The sequence below is a fragment of the Leptodactylus fuscus genome, chromosome 2 (genome assembly GCF_031893055.1).
Source record: "Leptodactylus fuscus isolate aLepFus1 chromosome 2, aLepFus1.hap2, whole genome shotgun sequence".
NCBI lineage: Eukaryota > Metazoa > Chordata > Amphibia > Anura > Leptodactylidae > Leptodactylus > Leptodactylus fuscus.
Window position 1 is genome coordinate 215,009,259 of NC_134266.1, and position 21,657 is coordinate 215,030,915.

Below are 21,657 nucleotides of genomic sequence, written 5' to 3' on the forward strand. Positions count from 1 at the left end.
ATCTGTCGGGTATTCTGGAAAAACATAACCAATTATTGGAGCCCCCAACTCACAACTTACAGGACCTAAAGGACCTGGTACAAAATTCTTTGTGCCAGACACCCTGGAACACCTTCACAGGTTATTATATCCAATATTTCAGTGGTCAGGCAAACAGTATTAGTCAGGTAGTTTAGATATTATTGGTTGCAGGACTGTGGAGTGGGGAAGAAGTTGCCGACTCTGTCTGGCTGAGTTCACACTACCGCCGCTCTCCGCTCTGGGGTGACTGTCCTAAACCCTGGGGAAACTGGATAGAGGACAGCTTGAGGGTGGTCAGCTTTAAACCCCATTCAGTGTCCGTACGCAGCCTCTCCACCTGGAAACCGTTTTATTTTTTTTGCTCAGACACAAAATCCTGCATGTAGGACTTTTTCTTTTTTTTTTTTGTCCGTACAAAAAACCCCAACCCCCCCAAAAAAACGGAGAGGCCACATATGGACACCAGCGGTCACCTTTAAAAACCCATTCAACTGAATGGGTTTTAAAGCTGACCGACGTCAAGCCATCCCCTGTCCAGTTTCCCGGGATTTACAACGGAAACCCCTGGGCGGACAGCGGCGGTGGTGTGAACCCAGCCTTTGTTGCATATTTACTTTCATAGGAATTCAATCACTAGCTTTTTAATGAATTCAAGGATTGTTACTGCTTCTGACCACTGCTGTCAACCATTTATAAGATAAGATAATCCTTTAATAGTCCCACAGTGGGGAAATTTCAGGAACATTTATGAAGGAGTCTGAGTGGGAACAGGAGTCTGAGTTGGTGTCGCAGTATCTGTTATTCTGGTCTGTTGGAGGACCAGAACAACGGACACATGGATCGCTAAAACGGAAAACACCAATGGTGCCCTACGGATCACTAACTATAGTGGGATCCATCAAGTGTCTGCACTTTTAACCTGAAACCAATGGATGAAAAAGTCAGATTTGCAGCACTTCTCGATTTTCTGGGGTCTCCAAGCAGAGACTCCGTTGCAGATGTGAACCCAGCCTTAGTGTTGACTAATATTTTGGGATCTAGAGGGGAATTGTGTCATACAAATGGCAATTCTTCAGTCTTTGTTTTTCTTTCCTGTTGCTGAGTAGCAGGGTAAAGGTTACATGTAATGACTTTGTGGTTGGATTTGCTACTGCTGCTACTTTGTACTTCATATAATGATCAGGGCTGCAAAAGTCTGGTGCTTAAAGGGAAAGAAAGCAGAAGGAGAGTCTGTGTATAAAGTATATTAAACAATTATTGATGTCACAAATACTTTCAGAAAACAAAAGTTATTGTAAAGTTTAGGTATTCTTCAACCTTTATGGTAATTTCCTGGTAATGTCTGTAGAATTTCTTCCTTGTTGGCCACTAAAATAAAATCATACAGGAGCAGATTGTTATTATATTGGGTTTAAACATGATGGGGTATACAATGATATAATTCTGTACTAAACACAACAAACATATTTGTAGAAATGTTGATATTCCTTAAACTCTGATATATCTGTGTGATTCTATGAAGATTAACACAAGAGAACAAGCCTTGTTTAAGGTAATAGGTATAGTGTAATCTCTCCTACCGCACCCTTCTGGGTGTACAATATTGGTCATTATATGGAAATGTAGATGATGTGTGAACTCTGCACATTGCATTGCAACGTGTTGTGCAGCATGTGAATCATTTGTATGCCATACTTCAGTTCTAATAAGGTAATGAGGTCGGTAATTCTAATGTATAGTATGACATCATTGGACCTCTGTGTTTTCTTTTTGGAGGAGGGGGTGATATCTGGGATACAGCAATGCTTTAGTCTATAAATTTTGCTTCTTGCCATAAATTGAATTTAGGCCTCATACAAACTACCCTGTGCATTGTCAGTGTGCTAGCTGTACTTTTCATGGCCTGCACACTAAAGCATTATACTCTGTAGCCCCATGTACATACCTGTGTATTATCATTCTATTCCTGACCACCACAGACTCGCCACATACACACTGCCTTGTGCATGAGACCTTATACTTTACATGAATTGACACAAAACCAATTTTAAAGGGCTATAAGTGCAAACATTTGTATGTGTTTTGAGTCATTGTTGGCCTAGGTGACCTTAAAGGGGTTTTACCACGATAGACACTTATGGCACAAGGCATGCTATAAATGTTTGGTAGATGAATGTCCCACTTCTGGGAGATAAACCTATTTCTAAATCTGAACCCTCCTAACTCCGTTTACCCTGGTACTGCTGACAGGCAAATCCAGGCTATCAGCAGCTGAATTCACTGATCTATGCTATTTTCAATAGGGTTTGGTGAACAAGTTCAGAATATGGTGGGAAAGCTATAGTCCCCCTCCTCAGGCAAGGTGTCTTTTTGGCCTCCCTAAGGGTGGTGTATGTCTGTTTAATGTTTTACGATGACCATTGGCACAAGTGTGACTTTGACTTTGTATACCTAGAGACTGGCATTCATCATTGATAGAAAACGTTCTCTTTATTAACTTCATAACCTTGGTATCTTAAAGGGAACCTGTTATCACGTGTAGGACCCCTAAACCAGCACCACATCCTTATGCCGCTGGGGTTTAAGGTCTTTCAGTTCTGAGGTACACAGAAATGACATTTTATTTGCCGGAGATTAGTTGTGACTGTTCTCTGGGAACATCCGATGCATGCACAATTGCTGCATAAAGTCATGTTGCTGGTTTAGGGAGCCCAAACCCGGTGACTCCTTCCCTTTTGGAAAAACAATTAAGTGGGGAAACCATTGAAATGATTCCAAAATACATATATAAGTTTTCGTTATGTCTGCTTGCTATGAAGTGTAATGCAGGTTATTGTTGTAATAAACCCAGCCATTTTTTGATTTGGGATTCAGTAGGATTACTAACTCGAAGTCGCCATGTTTGTCTGCCTAAGAGGTTCTGTCCTGAAAACCTTTTTAGAAACCTCTTTAGACTATATATGGATGAAACCCAAAGACCTTTCTATGGATCTAATTCAGATTTCTTATCAGTATTCTTTCCCTAAGTTCATGTATGCCTCCTTCCAATTTGAAATGTTTTTTTTGGGGATTTGTAAAATAATAGGTGAGGGTACAAAAATACTTATAATGAAAAAGAAAAAGATGTTCCCTTCTGAAATATTGAGCGGCGCCCTACCTGTCTCACAGTTTCTGGGCCTTGCTGAACTGGAACTAATCGCATTACTTACATGCCACTAGAGCAAGTCAGTGGCCTCAGCAATCCTGTACTGTGCATGGACATGTGACATCTGTGGCCCTTGATAAGCCTTGAGCAGAAATACTGGGCAGTGATGGGGTGATTTGGCGTCAATACAGGTTTTTCTTTTTTTTTTAAATTATTATTAATAATAATAATAATAATTTAGGCCCTTTACTTACCATACAGTTTTTTTTAGCTTTGGAAAATGCCTTTGACACAGGACTGCAAGTTACACGTCTTGTCTGTCCCAGACCACTACCTGCATTGTTGTCGGTGACCACAAGTTGAAACTAAACTCCATGGTCACATAGATGGGGTGTGATGTAAGTGACAAATGCAGAAGAGGCCATTGTGTATGAACATGTTCCAGAAGTCAAATGATGTTTTGTCACTGAGCGTCTTGTTTAGTTCAGTACACGGTACATCTCCATAAGCATGGTGTGACAAGTTATATACACTCTCTTCACTAGGATCTGACGCACTGACCCACCCAGTGAGAACCCAGAACTGTGAAGTAACTGGTATAATATCTTCTCCTATGTATTCAATGTGTGCATTTATGTATTTTATTCCAGCACTGAATCATCCAGGTTAAACCCAGCTAGTAGGGGTGTGACCCTCCCAATGTTTTCCTCTACAAGCACAAGCAAGTCCATTGTGGCACAATCCCAAAGACACAGAGAATCTGAACACCTGCATTACCATGACTATTATTAGTATTATTATTTTTATTACAGCATTAATAAAGAGGGTGTTCAAGTCACTTGTGCTTATTCAGAAGTTAGGAAGTGGATTTTGCAAGGTAATTTTTTTTAGTACAGTATAGATTTCCTCCTTGTCATTGGTCTGCATCATATGTAGAAATTGAACATTGTTTGATACATTGTTCCTATAATGTAATATTAACCGGTTAAGGACCAGGCCCAGAAGTACATTAAGGACCAGGCCTCTTTTTTCAAAACTGACATGTGTCACTTTAAATGGCAATAACTTTGAGACGCTTTAACTTACACAAGTGATTTTGAAATTGTTTTTTCGTAACACATTATACTTCATGTTAGTGGTAAACACTAATCAATATTTTTGTATTTATTTATAAAAAAACGAGCAAATTTGATGGAAATTTGGAAAAAATTGCAATTTTCAAAATGTGAAATTCTCTGCTTTTCAGGCAGATAGTCATACCATCCAAATACATGAATAAATATTATCTCCCATATCTCTGCTTTATATCGGCATCATCTTTTGATCGTCTTTTAATTCATTTTGGACGTTACAAGGCTTACAAGTGTAACAGCGATTTTCCAGATTTACAAGAAAATTCCTCAAACTAATTTTTTAGGGAACACTTCAGTTCTGAAAGGAATTATAAAGGCCTATATAATAGAAACCCCCATAAATCACCCCATTTTCAAAACTACACCCCTCAAATTATTCAAAACAGCATTTGGGATGTTTGTTAACCCTTTAAGCATTTCATAAGAATAAAAATAATATGGAGGTCAAATTTAGACATTTCATTTTTTTCACTAATACATTCATTTAGACCTAAAATTAACACATTCACAAAGGGTTAAAGGAGAAAATGCATCTCACATTTTGTTATGCAATTTCTCCCGTGCACAGAAATACCCCACATGTGGGTGTAAACTGATTTTTGGGCACACGGCAGTGCACGAAAGGGAAGGAGTGACACTGGGTGTTTGAACAGCATATTTTGCTGGAATAATTTTCAGGCACCATGTCACATTTGCAGAGCCCTTAGCGTACCAAAACAATGGAAACCCCCCAAAAGTGACCCCATTTTAGAATCTACACCCCTCACAGAATTCATCAAGGGGTATAGTCAGCATTTTGACCCTACAGTTGTTCCACAGATTTTACTAACATTGGAATGTGTAAAAGAAAAATTACTAAAATGTCACTTTATCCCCAAAGTTTTCATTTTCACAAGGGGTTAAAGGAGTAAAAGCCCCCCAAAGTTTGTTAAACAATTTATCCTGAACACGGCAATACCCCATATGTGGCCATATTCTGCTGTATGGGAACATGGCGGGGCTCAGAATGGAAGGAGCGCTATTTGGCTTTTGGATGGCAGATTTTGCTGGAATAATTTTAGGTGCCATGTCGCATTTGCAGAGCCCCTAGAGAACCAATACAGTGGAAACCCCCTAAAAGTGACCCCATTTTGGAAACTACACCCCCCACAAAACATATGAAAGGGTAGAGTGAGCATTTTGACCCTACAGCTGTTTCACAGATTTTATTAACATTGGGACATGAAAATGAAAATTTACTTTTTTTCCAACAAACTGTCAATTTAGCCCCAAATTTTTCATTTTCACAAGAGGATAAAGGAAAAAAAGCTCCCTAAAGTTCATTACACAATTTCTCCTGAACACAGAAATGCCCCATATGTGGTCATAATCTACTGTATGGGAACATGGTGGGGCTCAGAATGGAAAGAGCGCTATTTGGCTTTTGAAGGGCAGATTTTGCTGGAATATTTTTCAGGTGCCATGTCGCATTTGCAGAGCCCCTAGTGTACCAATAAAGTGGAAACCCCCTAAAAGTGACCCCATTTTGGAAACTACACCCCTCATAGAATTTATCTAGGGGTTTGGTGAGCATTTTGGGACGTAAAAATGAAAAATTACTTTTTTTTTTCCAATTAATCGTCCATTTAGCTCCATATTTTTAATTTTGCAAGTAACTGAAGAATTAAAAGCCCCCCAGAGTTTGTTACACAATTTCTTCTTAACACGGCAATACCCCATATGTGGCCATAATCTGCTGTATGGGTATACGGTGGGGCTCAGAATGGAAAGAGCGCTATTTGGCTTTTAGAAAGCAGATGTGGCTGGAATAGTTGTCTCAGGTGTCATGTCGCATTAGCTGAGCCCCTAAAGTATCAATACAATGGAAACCCCCCATTGTGACCCCATTTTAGAAACTACACAGGTGACAGTAAACTGGAATTCACCAAGTGACCCCATTTTGTAGGGACAATTTTAGGGCCTCTGCAAATGTGACGTGGTGTCCAAAAACAAAGAATATAAATCTGCACTCCAAAAGCACATATCGCTCCTTCACATCTGCGCCCTGCTGGGTACCCAAATAGCGGTGTATGCCCACATGTATGACACTGGTGTACCCCGGATAACGGACTTAATGCCATATGTGGGTATAAATGGCTGTTTGGGCACAGCCGGGCACAGAAGGGAAGGAGCGCTATTTTGGTTTTTGGAGCACAGTTTGGTTTTAGGACACCATGCCACTTTTGCAAAGCCCCTGAATTGCCAATAAAGTGGAATCCGCAGACATGTCACCCCATTTTGGACACTAGCCCACTCATGGGATTTATCAAGTGGCAAGCATTTTTCACCCTTGAGTGTTGCATTTATTTAGTTTCCAGAAATGAAATCACAGCTGATAATGAGAAGTTAAAAATGAAAAATTTCCAGAGATTCGCCATTTTAGTGCCCGATATGTTGTGCCCAACTTATGTCAGCAGAGACACTCCAAAAACTGGTAAGCGGGTATCCCGGGCACAACAGCTTTTAGAGCGTTCATCTCTGATACAAGGCGGGCACAACATATTACGCACTGAAATGACGGATTCCTGGAAAAATTGTCATTTTCACCTCTCACAATCAGCTTCGTATTCATTTATGGATAATAAGTTATAGCAACACTTGGGGGTTAAAAATGCTCTCTGTACCCCTGGAGAAATCCTTCAGGGGTGTAGTTTCCAAAATAAGGTCACATATCAGGGGATTCCACTTTACTGGCATTTCAGATCTACAAAAGTGTCATGGCATCCAAAAACCAAACCGTCTGTGCTCCAAAAACCCAATAATCCTTCTTCCCTTTTGCGTCCAGCTGTGCCCTAATATCAGTTTATACCCACATATGACATTACGTCCGTTATCCAGGGTACACCAGTGTCATACATGTGGCATACATGTGTCATAAACTGCAGTTTGGGCGCACAGCAGGGCGCAGAAGCGATGGAGCGCGATGCGGCTTTTGGAGTACAGATTTTGATGTTTGGTATCTGGACGCCATGTCATGTTTGTAGAGCCTGTAAGGTACCAGAAAAGTGGATTCCCCAAAGGAGTGACCCCATTTTGAAAACTGCACCCCTCAAAGAATTTATCAGGGGGTGTAGTGAGTATTAGTATCCCAGACGTGACTGCACAGCGGATGGCGAAGAGGGAATATATAAGCTGTGCGGAGAACATTGCAGACACCAAATTCCCTACTATGTCCCAGTAGCTCCTATGATTGGGGGAGTCACTCTGGGGGTCACTTTGGGGGTCACTTCTGGTGTTTTTTCGCTCATAAGCTGTAAATCTGGGGTGTCCCCTGATATTCGCTCATACAGCTTATATATTCCCTATCTGCCGCAGCCAGTTGTGTTCTAATAATTTGGCGATTTGTTTTTTTTTTTGTCTTCACATTACTAGATGCTATATTTTCTTTATTTTTCTGGTGACGTGGCCATATAAGGGCTTGTTGTTTGCAGGATGAGATGCATTTTGTAATGACACCATCTTTGGGTGCCTACAACTTACTGATTACATTTTATTAACTCTTTCTTGCTGGATTAAAAAAAAAAAAATATCAATCCTGCATTGAGTTTTACATTTTAAATTTTTCGCCATGCAGCGTACAGTATAAGTGACATGTGTCCTTTATTCTGCGGGTCGGTACGGTTACGGCGATACCTCATTTATGTTATTTTTTTATGCGATACTAAGTCTGCAGAACAAAAACACATATGGGGACATAAATCGATGTTTTTTGCATCGCCATCTTCTGAGAGACGTAACATTTTTATTTTTCGGTTGACAGTGTTGGTTGAGGGCTTATTTTTTGCGGGAAAATGTGCGCTTTTTATTGGCACTGTTGTGGGGTGAATATGACTTTTTGATCACTTTTTATAGCATATTTTGTAGGATGAGATGGCAAAAAATCATTATTTCCGGCGAGTTTTTTCCGTTTTTTTTTTCCGACGTTCACCGTGTACATTAAATATTATTTCAGTTTTATTGTACAGGTTGTTACGGACGCGGCGATACCAAATATGCATTGCTTTTTTTAATTGTTAGTGCTTTTTTTTTATATAATTCATTTTGTATAGAAAAAAGGGATTTTTGGACTTTAGAACTTTATTACTTTTTTCATACACTTTTTTTTTTTTTTTTTTTTTTAACTTTTTTTTTACTTTTTCATGTGTCCCTTTAGGACACTTGAATCAGTTGATGCTTTGATGAAAGCATCAGCTGATTCTACACAGTAGCTGACAGGACACGAGCAGGACATGAGCCTGCTCGTGTCCTGCAAGCTGCAGAGGAAGTGAGACACATCGCTCACTTCCTCCACCGCCTGGCAGGATCACCAGGTATGTGGGGGCTCCGGTAGTCTGGGGTCACTGGCCAGACCCCAGACTACCTTCTACTGACATCGGCACCCCCCGATCTCGCCGCGGGGGGTGCCGATCGGGTTAACTTGTCGGCGGATCCCTTTCGATCGCGCCGTGATGTTTGACGGCGCGATCGAAAGGGTTAACACGTCCAGTCGGACTCAGTTCCGACTGGACGTTATGGAGGAAGGGGTTAGGTGTTAGTAACACCTAACCCCTGTCCCCCCCGCACCCCTCCCCCCGCCAGAAAGGTACCTAAAGGCCGGACGTATTTCGGCAATAGTCCGGTCTTTAGGTACCAGCACATGAGGCCGTAAATTTACGTACGGCGGTCCTCATGTGGTTAAAGGGAATCTACAATGTGGTGCAGCCATCTACAGGTATCCAATAAATATGCAATGTCATAAATAATCTGCAGTTTGTGTTGCAGTATTAGTTTCACTAGTGCAGTTTCAGAGAAGCAGCTGCCCGATATGAACTAAAACCACCTGCACAAAATACGATAGAAAAAAAACCCACAACATTGCTCACTTTTTAAAGGGATTTTCCTGTGAACATAACCATATTTAGGTTTAAACATTTTTTTTGAACGTAAATAATTAAAAACTTTGCAGAGTTTTAAAGGTTTTCTCTAACCATCTTAGCGTTGACAGTTTGTTGTCTTGATCGGTTGCCAATGCATACGACCATGAATGTAGGAACTTGCTATGGCCTAGCACTTCATTCATGGTCGTATCCATTGCTAACTTACAAAGACGACAAGCTGTCACCACTAAGATGGTTAAAGTATGTCTATAAAACTTTGCAAAGTTTTGAATGATTTATTTATCTTTGTAAAAATGTTTAGCTTTTAACTGTTGACAAACCTAAATCTGATTATGTACAGAACAAGACAACGGACTGTCTCCACTAAGATGATTGCAGGAAATTTTAAAAACTCTGTAAAATCAAATTATTTATATTTGCCAAAATGTTAAACTTTTAATTGTCTACAAATTTCTGAAATGGTTATGTTTATGGCAATACCACATAAAATTCTTTGCTGCTCCAGCACCAGTACTCTGGTAGCCTTCACCAGTTACACTTTACTTTGATCCATGTGACTGCTAAATAAACTGCACCCAAGGCGTCCTTCCGGGTACTAGAGGATTTTACAGGCAGGTAATGTATGTTTTCTTTATCATTTAACATTTTTATACAGTTAATTCTTGGACAAACCCTTAAACTTGTGATATACAATGTGTAAGGCTCCAAGTTATTCTGCAGTACTGTGCAGAGTGTTGACGTTCAGGAGTCTGACAACAGTTTGGCGCATGTCGTCTCCAGTATATACATTAAGGAGCGGTTGTCTCTTATTTTTTTTCAGTTCATCTGTAAGCTCTCAGTCTCACTGTCAAGCTGCTAGCTCCTATATTCCCAGTGTCCTTATCTCTAGTACTGTTACTCCAACACCACTTAGGGATATCTCTCAGAATTATGTACTGTATCTGGCAGTATGTTTGGATAAGTGCGCTGTAAATGATGGCTCTGCTTCTTCTCAGTACAGCACTAAATATCCGAGGTTAAGGTACAGTACTGATATGAATCCAGTTGTTAGTAATACAATTTTCTCTACATATGCACCATTTGGACCAGACTGTCACACAAAGGGAGTACTGATCAGTTACCTCTGATATTGCAGGGCATCCTTCTTGGGTAGTAGTGGATTCGTGACCTATTTCCCATGTTCTGCTTAGATTTCTTTGGTGTATAAGGTCGCATTCAGTAGTGATGGATGTGTCACAGATTGCCAAGTTACAGTACAGCAGATGTAGAAGGATTTTTTTTACAAATGTATCCACATTGGTCAGAAAAACAAGCAAGCTCACTCTCTTCACTATTGGCGTATGGTAGTGGGATCTACTGCAAAATCTGCATGTTTAACAAATGCAGTTTGTGTTAATGAGAAAACAGCATTGATTTGTGTCGTCATCCACAGTGGATCTCCTCTCCTATATCTGCACATACCCTATAGTTTATGGTTTATGCTGGGATGGCAGTTTCTGACAATAAGCTGATTTTCTAACAGCCCATTGTATACAGGAAACTATGTTTGAAATGACTGAAAATACCAGTCTGAACAAGTCTATAATCCTCACAGCACAACTGAGCTGTTCATGCATGCACCAATTTTCCCCCCACTAAACTGTAAAGTGACCATCAATCATTATACGGTATTAGATTTGATAAAGAAGTTATCTGTACCCTTCAGGGTCAGTACTTTGGTACCAGGTTTTGCCTTCATTCTGAGCCCTAGTATTTTGATAACCATTCTTATACTTGTATGTATATCCTAGCTATTCACACTTGTATGTTATTCAGCACTTACCATAGGGTTATATAGTAAATATGATGTCATGCTCTTGAGGTTTTGTGGTTTATATAGCTTGCTTAACATTACCAGATTTGTCATGTTTTGGAGTCTAACCAAATTGGTTTACTTGTGTTATTAAAGTGCAGATGTTTATTTTTGGTTATGTTCCTTGAAGTCTCAGGTACTGTAGATTCAGCATACTTATCTCTACACAACTATAATACTACTATACAAAGTGTTGTATTTCTTTCCCTCATTTACATAATAAGGGCCCCTTCACACGGAATAAACGCGTGTGTATTTTTGCAAAGTACACGTTTAAAAATAAGACTGCCATTGACTTCAATTATATTTTTTACACGTGTAAAAATATGCCTGTAAAATGTCATTGAAGTCAATGGGAGTCTTATTTTCACACGTGTATTTTGCAAAAATACACACGCGTTAAGTTTGTTTTTTTTGTACAGTTCAATAAAGTGAAACCAAATGAGTAAGAGCTGTAGATATCCTGAAAGCTTTGTGTAGAGCAGGACTAACACCCCGGAGCAGAGAGCCCTTTGTTCTGAGCCTCTGAGCGAGCGCCTTAAGACCAGGACATTGCAGTGAATAGTGGAAGCACGTGGGTGGATGGGAAGGGAATTCAGCTGGGAGAAGTGACCTGCATGTGCACAGCACCTTCTTCCATTTGCCCTCAGGAAAAGGAGTTGCTTGAACTTAGTAATAATACATCTTTGGCATGTCTTAACACAGCAGACCTTTCCTGAGTGAACTCCTTCAAGAAGCAATTAATCATATGCCCAGATTTCACGCCATGCCTGTTTTTTCATGACCATCAGATTAACCATACAGTTTTATTTGTGGATAAAAATGGTTTGATTCCCTTCCAGCATTCACCAGTGATTTATAGATAATCCATACAACATTTGTATCCACAATTTTGTCCTTAATCTTCAGGTTTTTTAATGGTCTATACGATGTACTGTGCAAAAAATAATCTATACATGGACAAGTCAGATTAACAAAAAAACAAACTCATTTGTCAACATGTTAGATCGGAAGAAAGTTTAATTGAACCAAGTATCAGATGAGCAGTTTGTCCTGGTTAAAGTGCCAGCATTAAATACATTCACAACTCTATGGAGTGGAGGAGATTTACATATACAGTGTTCATATAGAGCATGAGCCAAGTCAAATACTATTTTCATGTTCAGTAATATACTAAATGGAATTGCCTTCTGTAAGAAGGATATAGTCACCGTTTAACCCCTTTACTCCCAGAACCAATATACAAGAACAAAATGAATGCAGATCATTCGGGAATAAAGATGTTCGAGTCCATATACCATAAGCAAGTAGCAGCCATTATGATGTTGAAAGAACCCTTCAGGCAAAACTGATCCATTGGTCCAGACTCACTATTGTGGTTATAACAAGACACTGGCGTCAATATGGCACAATTTGGGCTACGTTTTTTTGACTCGCTAGATGGGCGTGTCTTATCAGAAAATGGGTGTGGCTTCAAATGCACCCAGATGCGCCAAAATGATGTCTCAAAATTCTGGCTCCATTTAAGCCAACGTAAAGGTGGTATAAACATAGACTAGACATTCTAAATATCCGCCAGATTTCTCATCCAGCATCAGTCAGTGCGGTTAATCTGCCTATTAGTCAATGTGGGGCATTGTGTTATTCTTAGTGCAGGGCAAGGGGGGGACGGATTAATAAACTACCAAATAGAAAATGTTTGTGTCATGCTCCGCCCTCCCTGCCTTAGACATAAAACAGTAGATCAACTTTGCCAGGAAGGTTCCTTGACATTGGGTTTCTTTTAAGCACTTTGAGGTGAAGCCAGCGCAACCACATATGTACACAGTTATACAGTTATAAACATAGGAAGACTTTGGCAGCCACTACCTCATTGCTATTGAGGAGCTTAAGGCGAATGAGGTGGCACAAGTCAACAGCAGCGTGTTCTTTATATATAATACTTCCACTTTGTTATAGGTTGTGTCAGATACCAGACCCGAGTTCTCTTCCTGTGGTCCCTGATGTTACCAGACCTATTGCGTACTACGTAATACAACACCCTATACTTCACAATACAGCTAATAAGTAGCTGGTTACCATAGATTAGGTAGAACGTTAACATGTTAGATCCTGTAACCATTTTCACTGCTGTATTGATCCAGGTGTTCGGCAGCGTTTGCTCTGTTTTACTCCAAGCTGTCTGGATGTCATATCGTGGATTCATTTTCAAATATTTTCGCTTTAAGACTTTGTAAGCCATGCTGAATAAAATTTTCCGCAGCTAGCGATTCAGAAAAGTGAGAATCTTTCCTCATGGGCCGGTTTCTCTTTTTTATGGAGTTTTGAATCGTCTCAGATGTAAAGTAGTAAATGATGGGATCGAAACAGCAGTTTGAGACAGCGATACACAAGGTAATGGGGTACATAATCCTGACGGCAGCCTTCACAGAGCAGTTGCTAAAAACCTGTGTCCTCATGAGGGAGTAAAGCACCAAGTTGACATTGTATGGTATGAAGCAGAAACAAAAGATGGCCAGGTGTACAACGATCATTTTTAGCACCTTTGTCTTGTTGAGCTTGCTTCTGCTTAAAGTAACCGGTCTCTTTAATGTCTTCAAGACCATGGTAGAGCAGAAAACATTAAGGATGAGCGGTATAAAGAATCCCACTATTTCAATGAATATCACAATCTTTGACAGATACGTTTTCCATGTATCCTCTGAAAAGTTCTCAAAGCATGCCTGTGTAGAGTTATTTTTGTTATTTCTATTAGTTGATTGGAAAAAGCTTGAAGGGGCGCTACCCATAAGAACCGTAAACCACACGGCCAGGCAGACAATTTTGGCATTCCTTTTAGTCCTGATAGTTTTTGACCGAAAAGGGTGTACTATAGCCAAAAAGCGATCCACACTGATACAGGTAAGGAACAGTATGCTGCCATACATGTTGGTATAGAACAGTGTGACGGATATTTTGCACAGTATATCTCCAAAAGGCCAGTGGCGGGCTGCAAAGTAGAAAATCCGAAAAGGGAGCGTAAACACAAACAAAAGGTCAGAAATAGCCAGATTGATCATATATGTCGTGGTTTCATTCCGCACTTTTAAGGAACAAGTGAAAATGTACAAGGCAACACAATTTGCAATGAGGCCAAGAACAAACACCATACTAAATACACATCCATACAAGGTGTACTTAAAGTTGTCATCAGCGGTACAGTTTGCGTCTGTGGTGTTATTGCTTACCATCATATTTGGCAGTCCTACAGTCCTAGGAATATCCTTGAGCTTTCAGATGAAATTTTTGTAATCCCAAATCCTTGGCAGACTACATGTGCCACAGGCGTATCTTCACACTGTTCAGCAGAAGTCAGAGGAACTGCAGCGTTTCTTCTTGAAGAAGCTTTGGGCATCACTGGGAACTTTGTCCCTTTTTGTCCTTTTCAAAGAAAGCCGTATAATGCACTTGTGTGTATATTGTCATAAACATCTCCCGCACTTCTATTTATTGCTTCCTCTGTATGACTGCCCGGCAGCTAGTAGTACAAGGTGAGGCAGATGTAGCAGACAGAGTGTTTCAGAAGCCGTGCGAGTGCAGATGTTGTAAAAGCGCAGTGCATTTCAATGGCTTGTCTCTGTAAGGAAAATCCAGGTATTCATGAGTACCTCTTCCATTGGTTTCTGTGGATTCCTGTGAAAATGTGTTGGTTTGATGAATGGGGTAAAGTTTTTGCAGCAGAATCCAGTGTACCGATGTGTAATGCCTGAGAAGGCGTCTGCTCCTTTGAAACCTTACACACAAAAAGCCTGAATAACACAGGAAGAGGCTGGCCCTAAACAAAGCCTAGACTCTGCCCAGTTTGTTTGCTTGCTGAGCTTTCAGTCTGATAGTGTCTTTTGGGAATATACCTGAGGGGCTTGCAGATGACCAGCCCGAGATACTAATCTGTTAACCCTTAACACTCTTTACTGTATTCTGCCAGCAGAAACATACTATACTCTATCATGTATGTGTTTGGGTCTTGTCATTGGTAATATTCTGTCAATTTTCCATGTTTTGTAGTTCTGAAAAATAGATTAGCACTTTAGTCCTTGGTGACCATTTGGCGTTTTCGTAAAATAATCGTTACGAGGTGCCATATGTGGTGAAAGTGTGCAAGGGAAGAATTGTGACCTTTTTCTGTTGAACTACGTATTGGAAATGTAAATGGATGCATCATCTACATTTTAATATTGTGGTACAGTTAAATTCTCCTTTTTCTGTTTTATTTAGCAGACAATTCGAGCATGTCGGTGCTATGCCTGTGTTGTTCTGACTCTGAAACTAAATTGGCTATATATATGAAATTTATTAGATTTTTGGATCCCAGATTTTTTTTTTTTCCTTTTACTTTAGTTAATTTGTAGCTAAGAAAAGATTTCACCTTGACAAGATAAGATCCATGCTGACCTCTTTGCCCTTCCTGAGCTGCCCTTCCACTTATCACCAGGTCAGAAAGCAGCTGGGACAGAGAAAGAGGGTAAACATGTGTTAAGCCATTATTTCGGATTCCAGCCTCATCATTTTACACACTATGTAAACAGTCCACAAGTCTTTTATAGAGGTTCCTTTATTCTTTGTAGTTTGCTTGTGTTTCGAAAACATAAAGCTTCTGTCATTGATGTTACTTGTAAGTATATGGTTAATGACAAATTTATGTTGGATCACCTTATTCATTTCTGTTTCCTTTTATGTTTGTAATACCATCAAGATTGAAGGTATCCAGTAATGTTCTGGATGCATATTAAAAAAGTATTAGAACGACAAAGGCATCCATGGATCCTTGTGATAAGCAAATGTAATAAACGTTTTGTAGATATGGAAGGACCTAATAGATGATTACGATTCTAGAACTTGTAATATCCCGAAGTTTAATTAAAACTATCTTTGCTGGGAGGGTGTGGTAAAAAAGAAAGAGCCTGTATAGTTGTCTCTATGACTCTGTGCTGCTCAGTCATAGGCACCTTGTACAGCCAATCAGGGCCGCAACCTCTGAGGCGAGGTGGGGCAGCTGCTTCAGGCGGCATTTTTGGAGGGGGCGGCAGCCACGGGACTTTTTTTTTTTTTTTTTTCTTAAACATTATTAAAGTTAAAGGACCTGTGATGATGTCATTAAGGGTCCTTAAAAGACTTGCAATTCGGCATCTATCTAGGACTTAGATGCTGAATTGCAAATCAGTTAAAGGACCTGTGGTGACATCAGCACAGGTTCTATAGTTCACTAGGCTATCAGCTGACTCACATCAGTGGGCGGAGCCACACGGGACTGTGCATTGTAACACAGACAGAGCAAGCTGCCGGGAATGGAGCCTGAAGGAAGATAAGAAGGTAAGAAGAGACAGCTTGTGTGAGCAAGAGGAGGGAACTGGGGGAAGATGTAGGGAAGTTTAACTGAAGACAGATATAGGGGTGACATTAAATTGGGGTCAACTGGAGGAGGATATTAAACCATGGGGGGTAGCTGGAGTTGGACATGTCCGCCTACAGCTGCCCCAGTTTAATGCCCCTCTCCCCCCCCCCCCCCGCAACCTCTATTATGCCCCACAGTGGCCCCCCTTCAACTTATATTATGCTCCACAGCCGCTGTAGGGCATAATAGTGGTTGCAGGGGTCCGCTGTGGGACATAATAAATATAGGGGTTGGGTGCGTGGAGAAATAAGGAATCAAAGATCTCTGTGTTGCAAACTTTAGAGTCAAGTCACAGCTGGAAGAAGTAGTCATGGCGGTCCGAAGGGAAGAGACGGGAAATGTGGGAAGACGTCTCCTGTAAGTAACAAAATATTACTGCACTGTATTCACTGTTACCGCTAGGACACACACCTTCCCACGCTACCTGATGCGGACGATCAAGAGAAAAATCTAATCGGGCCGCGCACCCCCCCATAACCCTGACCCCCCTTCCCCCGGTCTTTTGATCATCCGCCTCAGGCAGCAGAGGGGCCAATACAAGGTGCCATATTTTTATTTTTTGGACAGAATTCTCTCTCTCTCTCTCTCTCTCTCTCTCCTTTTATTGTGCACATACAGATATGTTTTTTTTTTCATGATTCATTGACTATGAAACATTCAAAAGTATGACAATGTGAATAATTATTTTCACAGTTGAATGATGAATTTCAGTTGGAAATGTGCGACCACCCCAGGAGAACTGTGCAGGAAGCTGGACTGTCACTGTCACCTTATAGGCACCAGAACTCCCAAGAAAGGTGCACAGGGTAATAGGTAGAGTAGGTTAGATGTGATGCCAGTTGAAATAATGCGACACCTTCAGGTCCCTGGGCTGAAATGGTGGGTTGGTGTCAGTGCTCCCCTCCAACTAGGAAGTTGTGCCCAGCTCTTAGCTGCAAGGAAGGCAATGTCCAGGCCAGGATCAGTTGAAGTACTCACTGCTTTATTGTAACAGGCATCTGCTGGTGCACTTGTCCTGTAGCAGTGAGCTGTGGCACAGTGGCTTGTAGCTGGCTGACACCTTCCCATGTATTATCATAGAGTCTAAGATGTCTGCAGATCCAGATTCTAGTTTACTGCAGGGGCTCATTTACCTTGTAGAGGTAGGTGCAGGCTGCCAGGGTTGTAGCTCTGCTTAGCCTGATATAATCCTGTCCTCTTACTGATAGTGATGGGGGCGCTGTCACAGCTTCTCTCCCCTGCTGCGGTGGCAACTCTCCTCACAGCACACAGTGTCTGAAACACAAAATGGTAACTGCCACACTACTACTTTCTTCTTCTTCCCTGGCTGCTTACAGAATACTCCTTCCTCTCTCTGCTATGGCTATTTCCTCTTCCAGCTACGGATCCACCCACTATAGTGTGTGTTGCTATGGAGACCACAACTCACCAGGACAAGTGACACCAGAGAACAACAGCTTGAGAACATGTCATAAATTAATACAGTATGAACATGACAACATATACAAACTATCATAACATGTAAGGCACTCCTATTGCCAAATAACCATTAGTAACTCCTGTTAGGGGGTTACAAATGTCCCAGACTGATGAACATCAAAAATTGCTTCTATAAGATCATTGCTGAGGTTTTTCCTCCTTGGCATTGTGTTAACACATACTCGACTTCACCAGACTATCAAACCGCCAAAATTTCTTCCTTTTAGTGGAGGTGACCTTTCACCTTCTGGGGCACATGCAGTTTTATATACTGCTAGAAAGCCGACAGTGTGCTGAATTTGGCTTTCACGTTCTGTGCCCCCAGTGAAGAGCTATTGGTCCCGATACCTTAGCTCTTCACTGTCAGAAGGGCATTTCTGACAGTCAGTCAGGAACGCCCTTCCGCACAGCAGCGTCTATAGCGCTGTACTGTGAGAGCAGTGAGGAACACCATAGACAAGTACTAGGGAGGGAAGGGGGGGGGTGTTCCTCACCACTCAGCGTCATGGCTGGGCAGTAAGGAACGCTCCCTCTCACAGTACACCGCAATAGACGCTGCTGTGAGGAAGGGCGTTCCTGACTGACTGTCAGATACGCCCTTCTGACAGTGAAGAGCTACGGTATCAGCACCGATAGCTCTTCACCTGGGCCACAGAACGGGAAAACTGTCTGCTTTCTAGCGGTATATTACACCGCATGTGCCCCAGGAAGTGAAAGGTCCGCTTTAATTTAGTTAAAACCTTCTAAAAGTCTTTATTATGTTCTGATACCTAAAATTATCAATTCCGAGGGCATATTCGGACTTTCTCTCTATGTATTTGTTGTCTGTCAGTCCCTGTATGATTGTTCAAGTATAGCTGGTAACACTGAGTAGGACTGTGCACTTGGCTCCAAAGCCCAAAATGAGCAGATTCCTTCTTTTTCCCATAAATATTTATTACTGTTATCAGCTCCTCCTGCTCTATAACTGGCTGCCAGCTCATTGGACTGCATTTTCAATGTGGCAGGATCCCATTAAATATATTGAAGAGCTAATGGCTGCATGCCATTTCAATAACAAAACCTCCCAGCTCTGAACTGTCATATGTTCCAGAGTGGCAGTGGATGGCGTGAAAAAAACCATTGAGCAGAGTCTTTGATAAGAGAGTTTTATTACAGATTAATCGTGCAGGTACTGAGTGGATGAAGAATAAACATTACACAGTTGGCAGTCATTTTCTACCAAGGCTTAATAGCTTTTATATGGCAGTAAGATAGAAAACATTAACCCGCAAGAAACCAGAAGCGAATGTGGGGAAAACAGACAAATGACTTAGATTGTGAATGCATATACAATAACAGGCTTGTCTGAAAGAACTTTAATCTGCTTCATGATAATCGGTTTTACCTAGAATGTGTGTGGGTCGCAGTCACAAATATTCAGTAACATTGTATTGGGTTGTTCAATTTCCTTAAAGAACATAAGAAATGGTGAGACGTTATAAAATAACATAAGCAGGATTACTTACTTATTAGACATCAGTGCCACTCCGATTTTCCCTGCTAGGCTTTGCTTACTCGGCAGAACTGATATCACATCAACACGTGTGTCCACGTGTGTCTGGCCTCTGATATGTGGTACCCGTCATTGCTGTAGTCAAGTAAACCATATTGACATCCTTTCATCTAACAGATTAGGAATACTATGTTAATTGTTTTGGAGCCATTTTTCCTTTTTTTCCTTTGCTTTCCCTTTAATGTTGGCACATCCACCAATGTACTATTTAGCATGGGAGGGAGGAACTAAATAGTAACTTGCATCAAAGATGTTTGATTTCAACACGTCCAATCATTTATTCTCTTGGGAGATAAACTGTTGCCGAAAATGCCTGTTGTCTACTTGTCTCCTTTTCCCCATTGACACGTTCATGTTTATTGTAAAGTTGAACTAGATGAGGTGAGAATGTATAGTAGTGTTCGTTGCATTTAAGAGAAAGCGTGTCGGAACAAGAGTATTTTCACAGGCCACTACAGAGACGTCGGAAAGATGGCTGAAGATGCTGCACACAGCCGGAGCCAGGATGCCCAGGAAAGGTGAGGCAAGGCGAGTATCAGTGTTTGTTATTTTTATTCACCTTCCTTGGGCCTCTGATTATTATACTCTGGGGTCTGAGTATTTTTCGGACCATAAGATGCACTATGGTTTTAGAGGAGGAAAATGGGAAAAAACCCCACTGCTGGGCATGTAATACTGTGGGGTGTGTGTGTGTGGGGGGGGGGGGGGGGGGGGCACTGCTGGCATGGACAAAAGTTTTCACCCAAGCCCACAATACACTGGTTACACCACTGTCCAAGACCCTTGTATTTTTATTTATTTTTTTGTACAGAGATTGTCACAGTAAATAGCCCATTATTCAGATATTGTGGAAGTTTTTAATAGGGTTATTTAGACTTTAGGGAAGTGGCAGTTTTTCATATTAAGGCTAAAGACTGTGACAGTTTTTACATTTCCTATTTTTCCACTTGTCACTTTATGTGGTAATACATTTGGAATGCTTTAGCTTAACCAAGTGATTTTAAGAGATTTTTTTTTTTTTATGTGACAAGTTTTACTTCATGTTCATGGTAAACTTTGGTTAATAATTTTTGCACTTATTACTGGAAAAATGTGATAATTTAGTGGAAATTTCCAAAATGTACTGTATGTATGATTTTCAAAAATTTAAATGCTCCATTTTTCAGACATCTAGCTATACTACCAGATTCGGTTAATCCATTTGCCATAGCACTGCTTTATGTCTCAATCATTTCAAATGTCTTTTAATGTCTGTTTAAGGATCTTAGAAGGATTACAAGTCTATCAGCAGTTTTTAAAGAAAATTCCATAAAACCATTTTTAGGGACTATTTCAGTTCTGAAGGGACTTTTAAAGGCCTATATTTTAGCAAACCCCCCCCTTCCCTCCAAGTGACCCCATTTTAGAAACCTGAAGCCATTCAAAACAACTTTGGAGGTCCTTATTTTAAGCTCACACAGGAATGAAAACAAAATGAAGGTGAAATTTCCATTTCCATTTTTTTTTTTCAATGCCTCATATAGAAATGACCTGCCTAAACTGGTCTTTGGGCACACGGCAGGGTATTTTGAAAACTACAACCTTCAAGAAATGTATTATGCAATTATGTGGTTTAGTGAGCATTTTCATCCCACTGGTGTTTCACAGAATTTCAGAAATGTTTTGCAATAAAACATTGCATTGGTGACATGTTTCATTTTCACAAAAAGTAGTAGTAGAAAATGCACCCCATAATTCTCCTAAGTATGGAAATGCCACATATGTGGATGAAAACTTCTGGCTGGGCAGGCAGCAGGGTGGAGATGGAGAAGAGAACTATTGGTTTTTTTCTCACTTATTTGTAGTACCCCTATGACGGTGCCAGTGCAGTGGATACAACCAAGATCTGACCTTATTTTGAAAACTGTGCCCCTCAAGTTTATAAAGGGGGAAAAAGTGATCATTTCATCCTAGAGATGCTTTCGAGAAATAAATGTACAGCGGATGGTGCAAAATGAAAATTTACATTTTTCCAGATGTATGTATTTCAGTGCCGAATATTTCATACCCAGCTTGTGCCACTGTGAGAAGTCAGCTCTCTAGTTATTATGTTCTGATTCCTGATTTTAGAAGCCCCTCCTAATCT

The 21,657-nt window shown here is 40.7% G+C and overlaps 2 protein-coding genes across 2 annotated transcripts in view; one reads left to right on the forward strand and one right to left on the reverse strand.

Annotated features, from left to right (window-relative positions):
* The window catches only part of RB1 (RB transcriptional corepressor 1), a 145,687-nt gene that overhangs the window by 52,643 nt on the left and 71,387 nt on the right, over positions 1-21,657 (forward strand). The gene's annotated exons all lie outside the window — the stretch shown is intronic.
* LPAR6 (lysophosphatidic acid receptor 6) lies at positions 12,558-14,819 on the reverse strand. Its single transcript, XM_075265534.1, has one exon. The coding sequence runs from the start codon at positions 14,298-14,300 to the stop codon at positions 13,257-13,259; it is 1,044 nt and encodes a 347-aa protein (XP_075121635.1). The 5' UTR covers positions 14,301-14,819; the 3' UTR covers positions 12,558-13,256.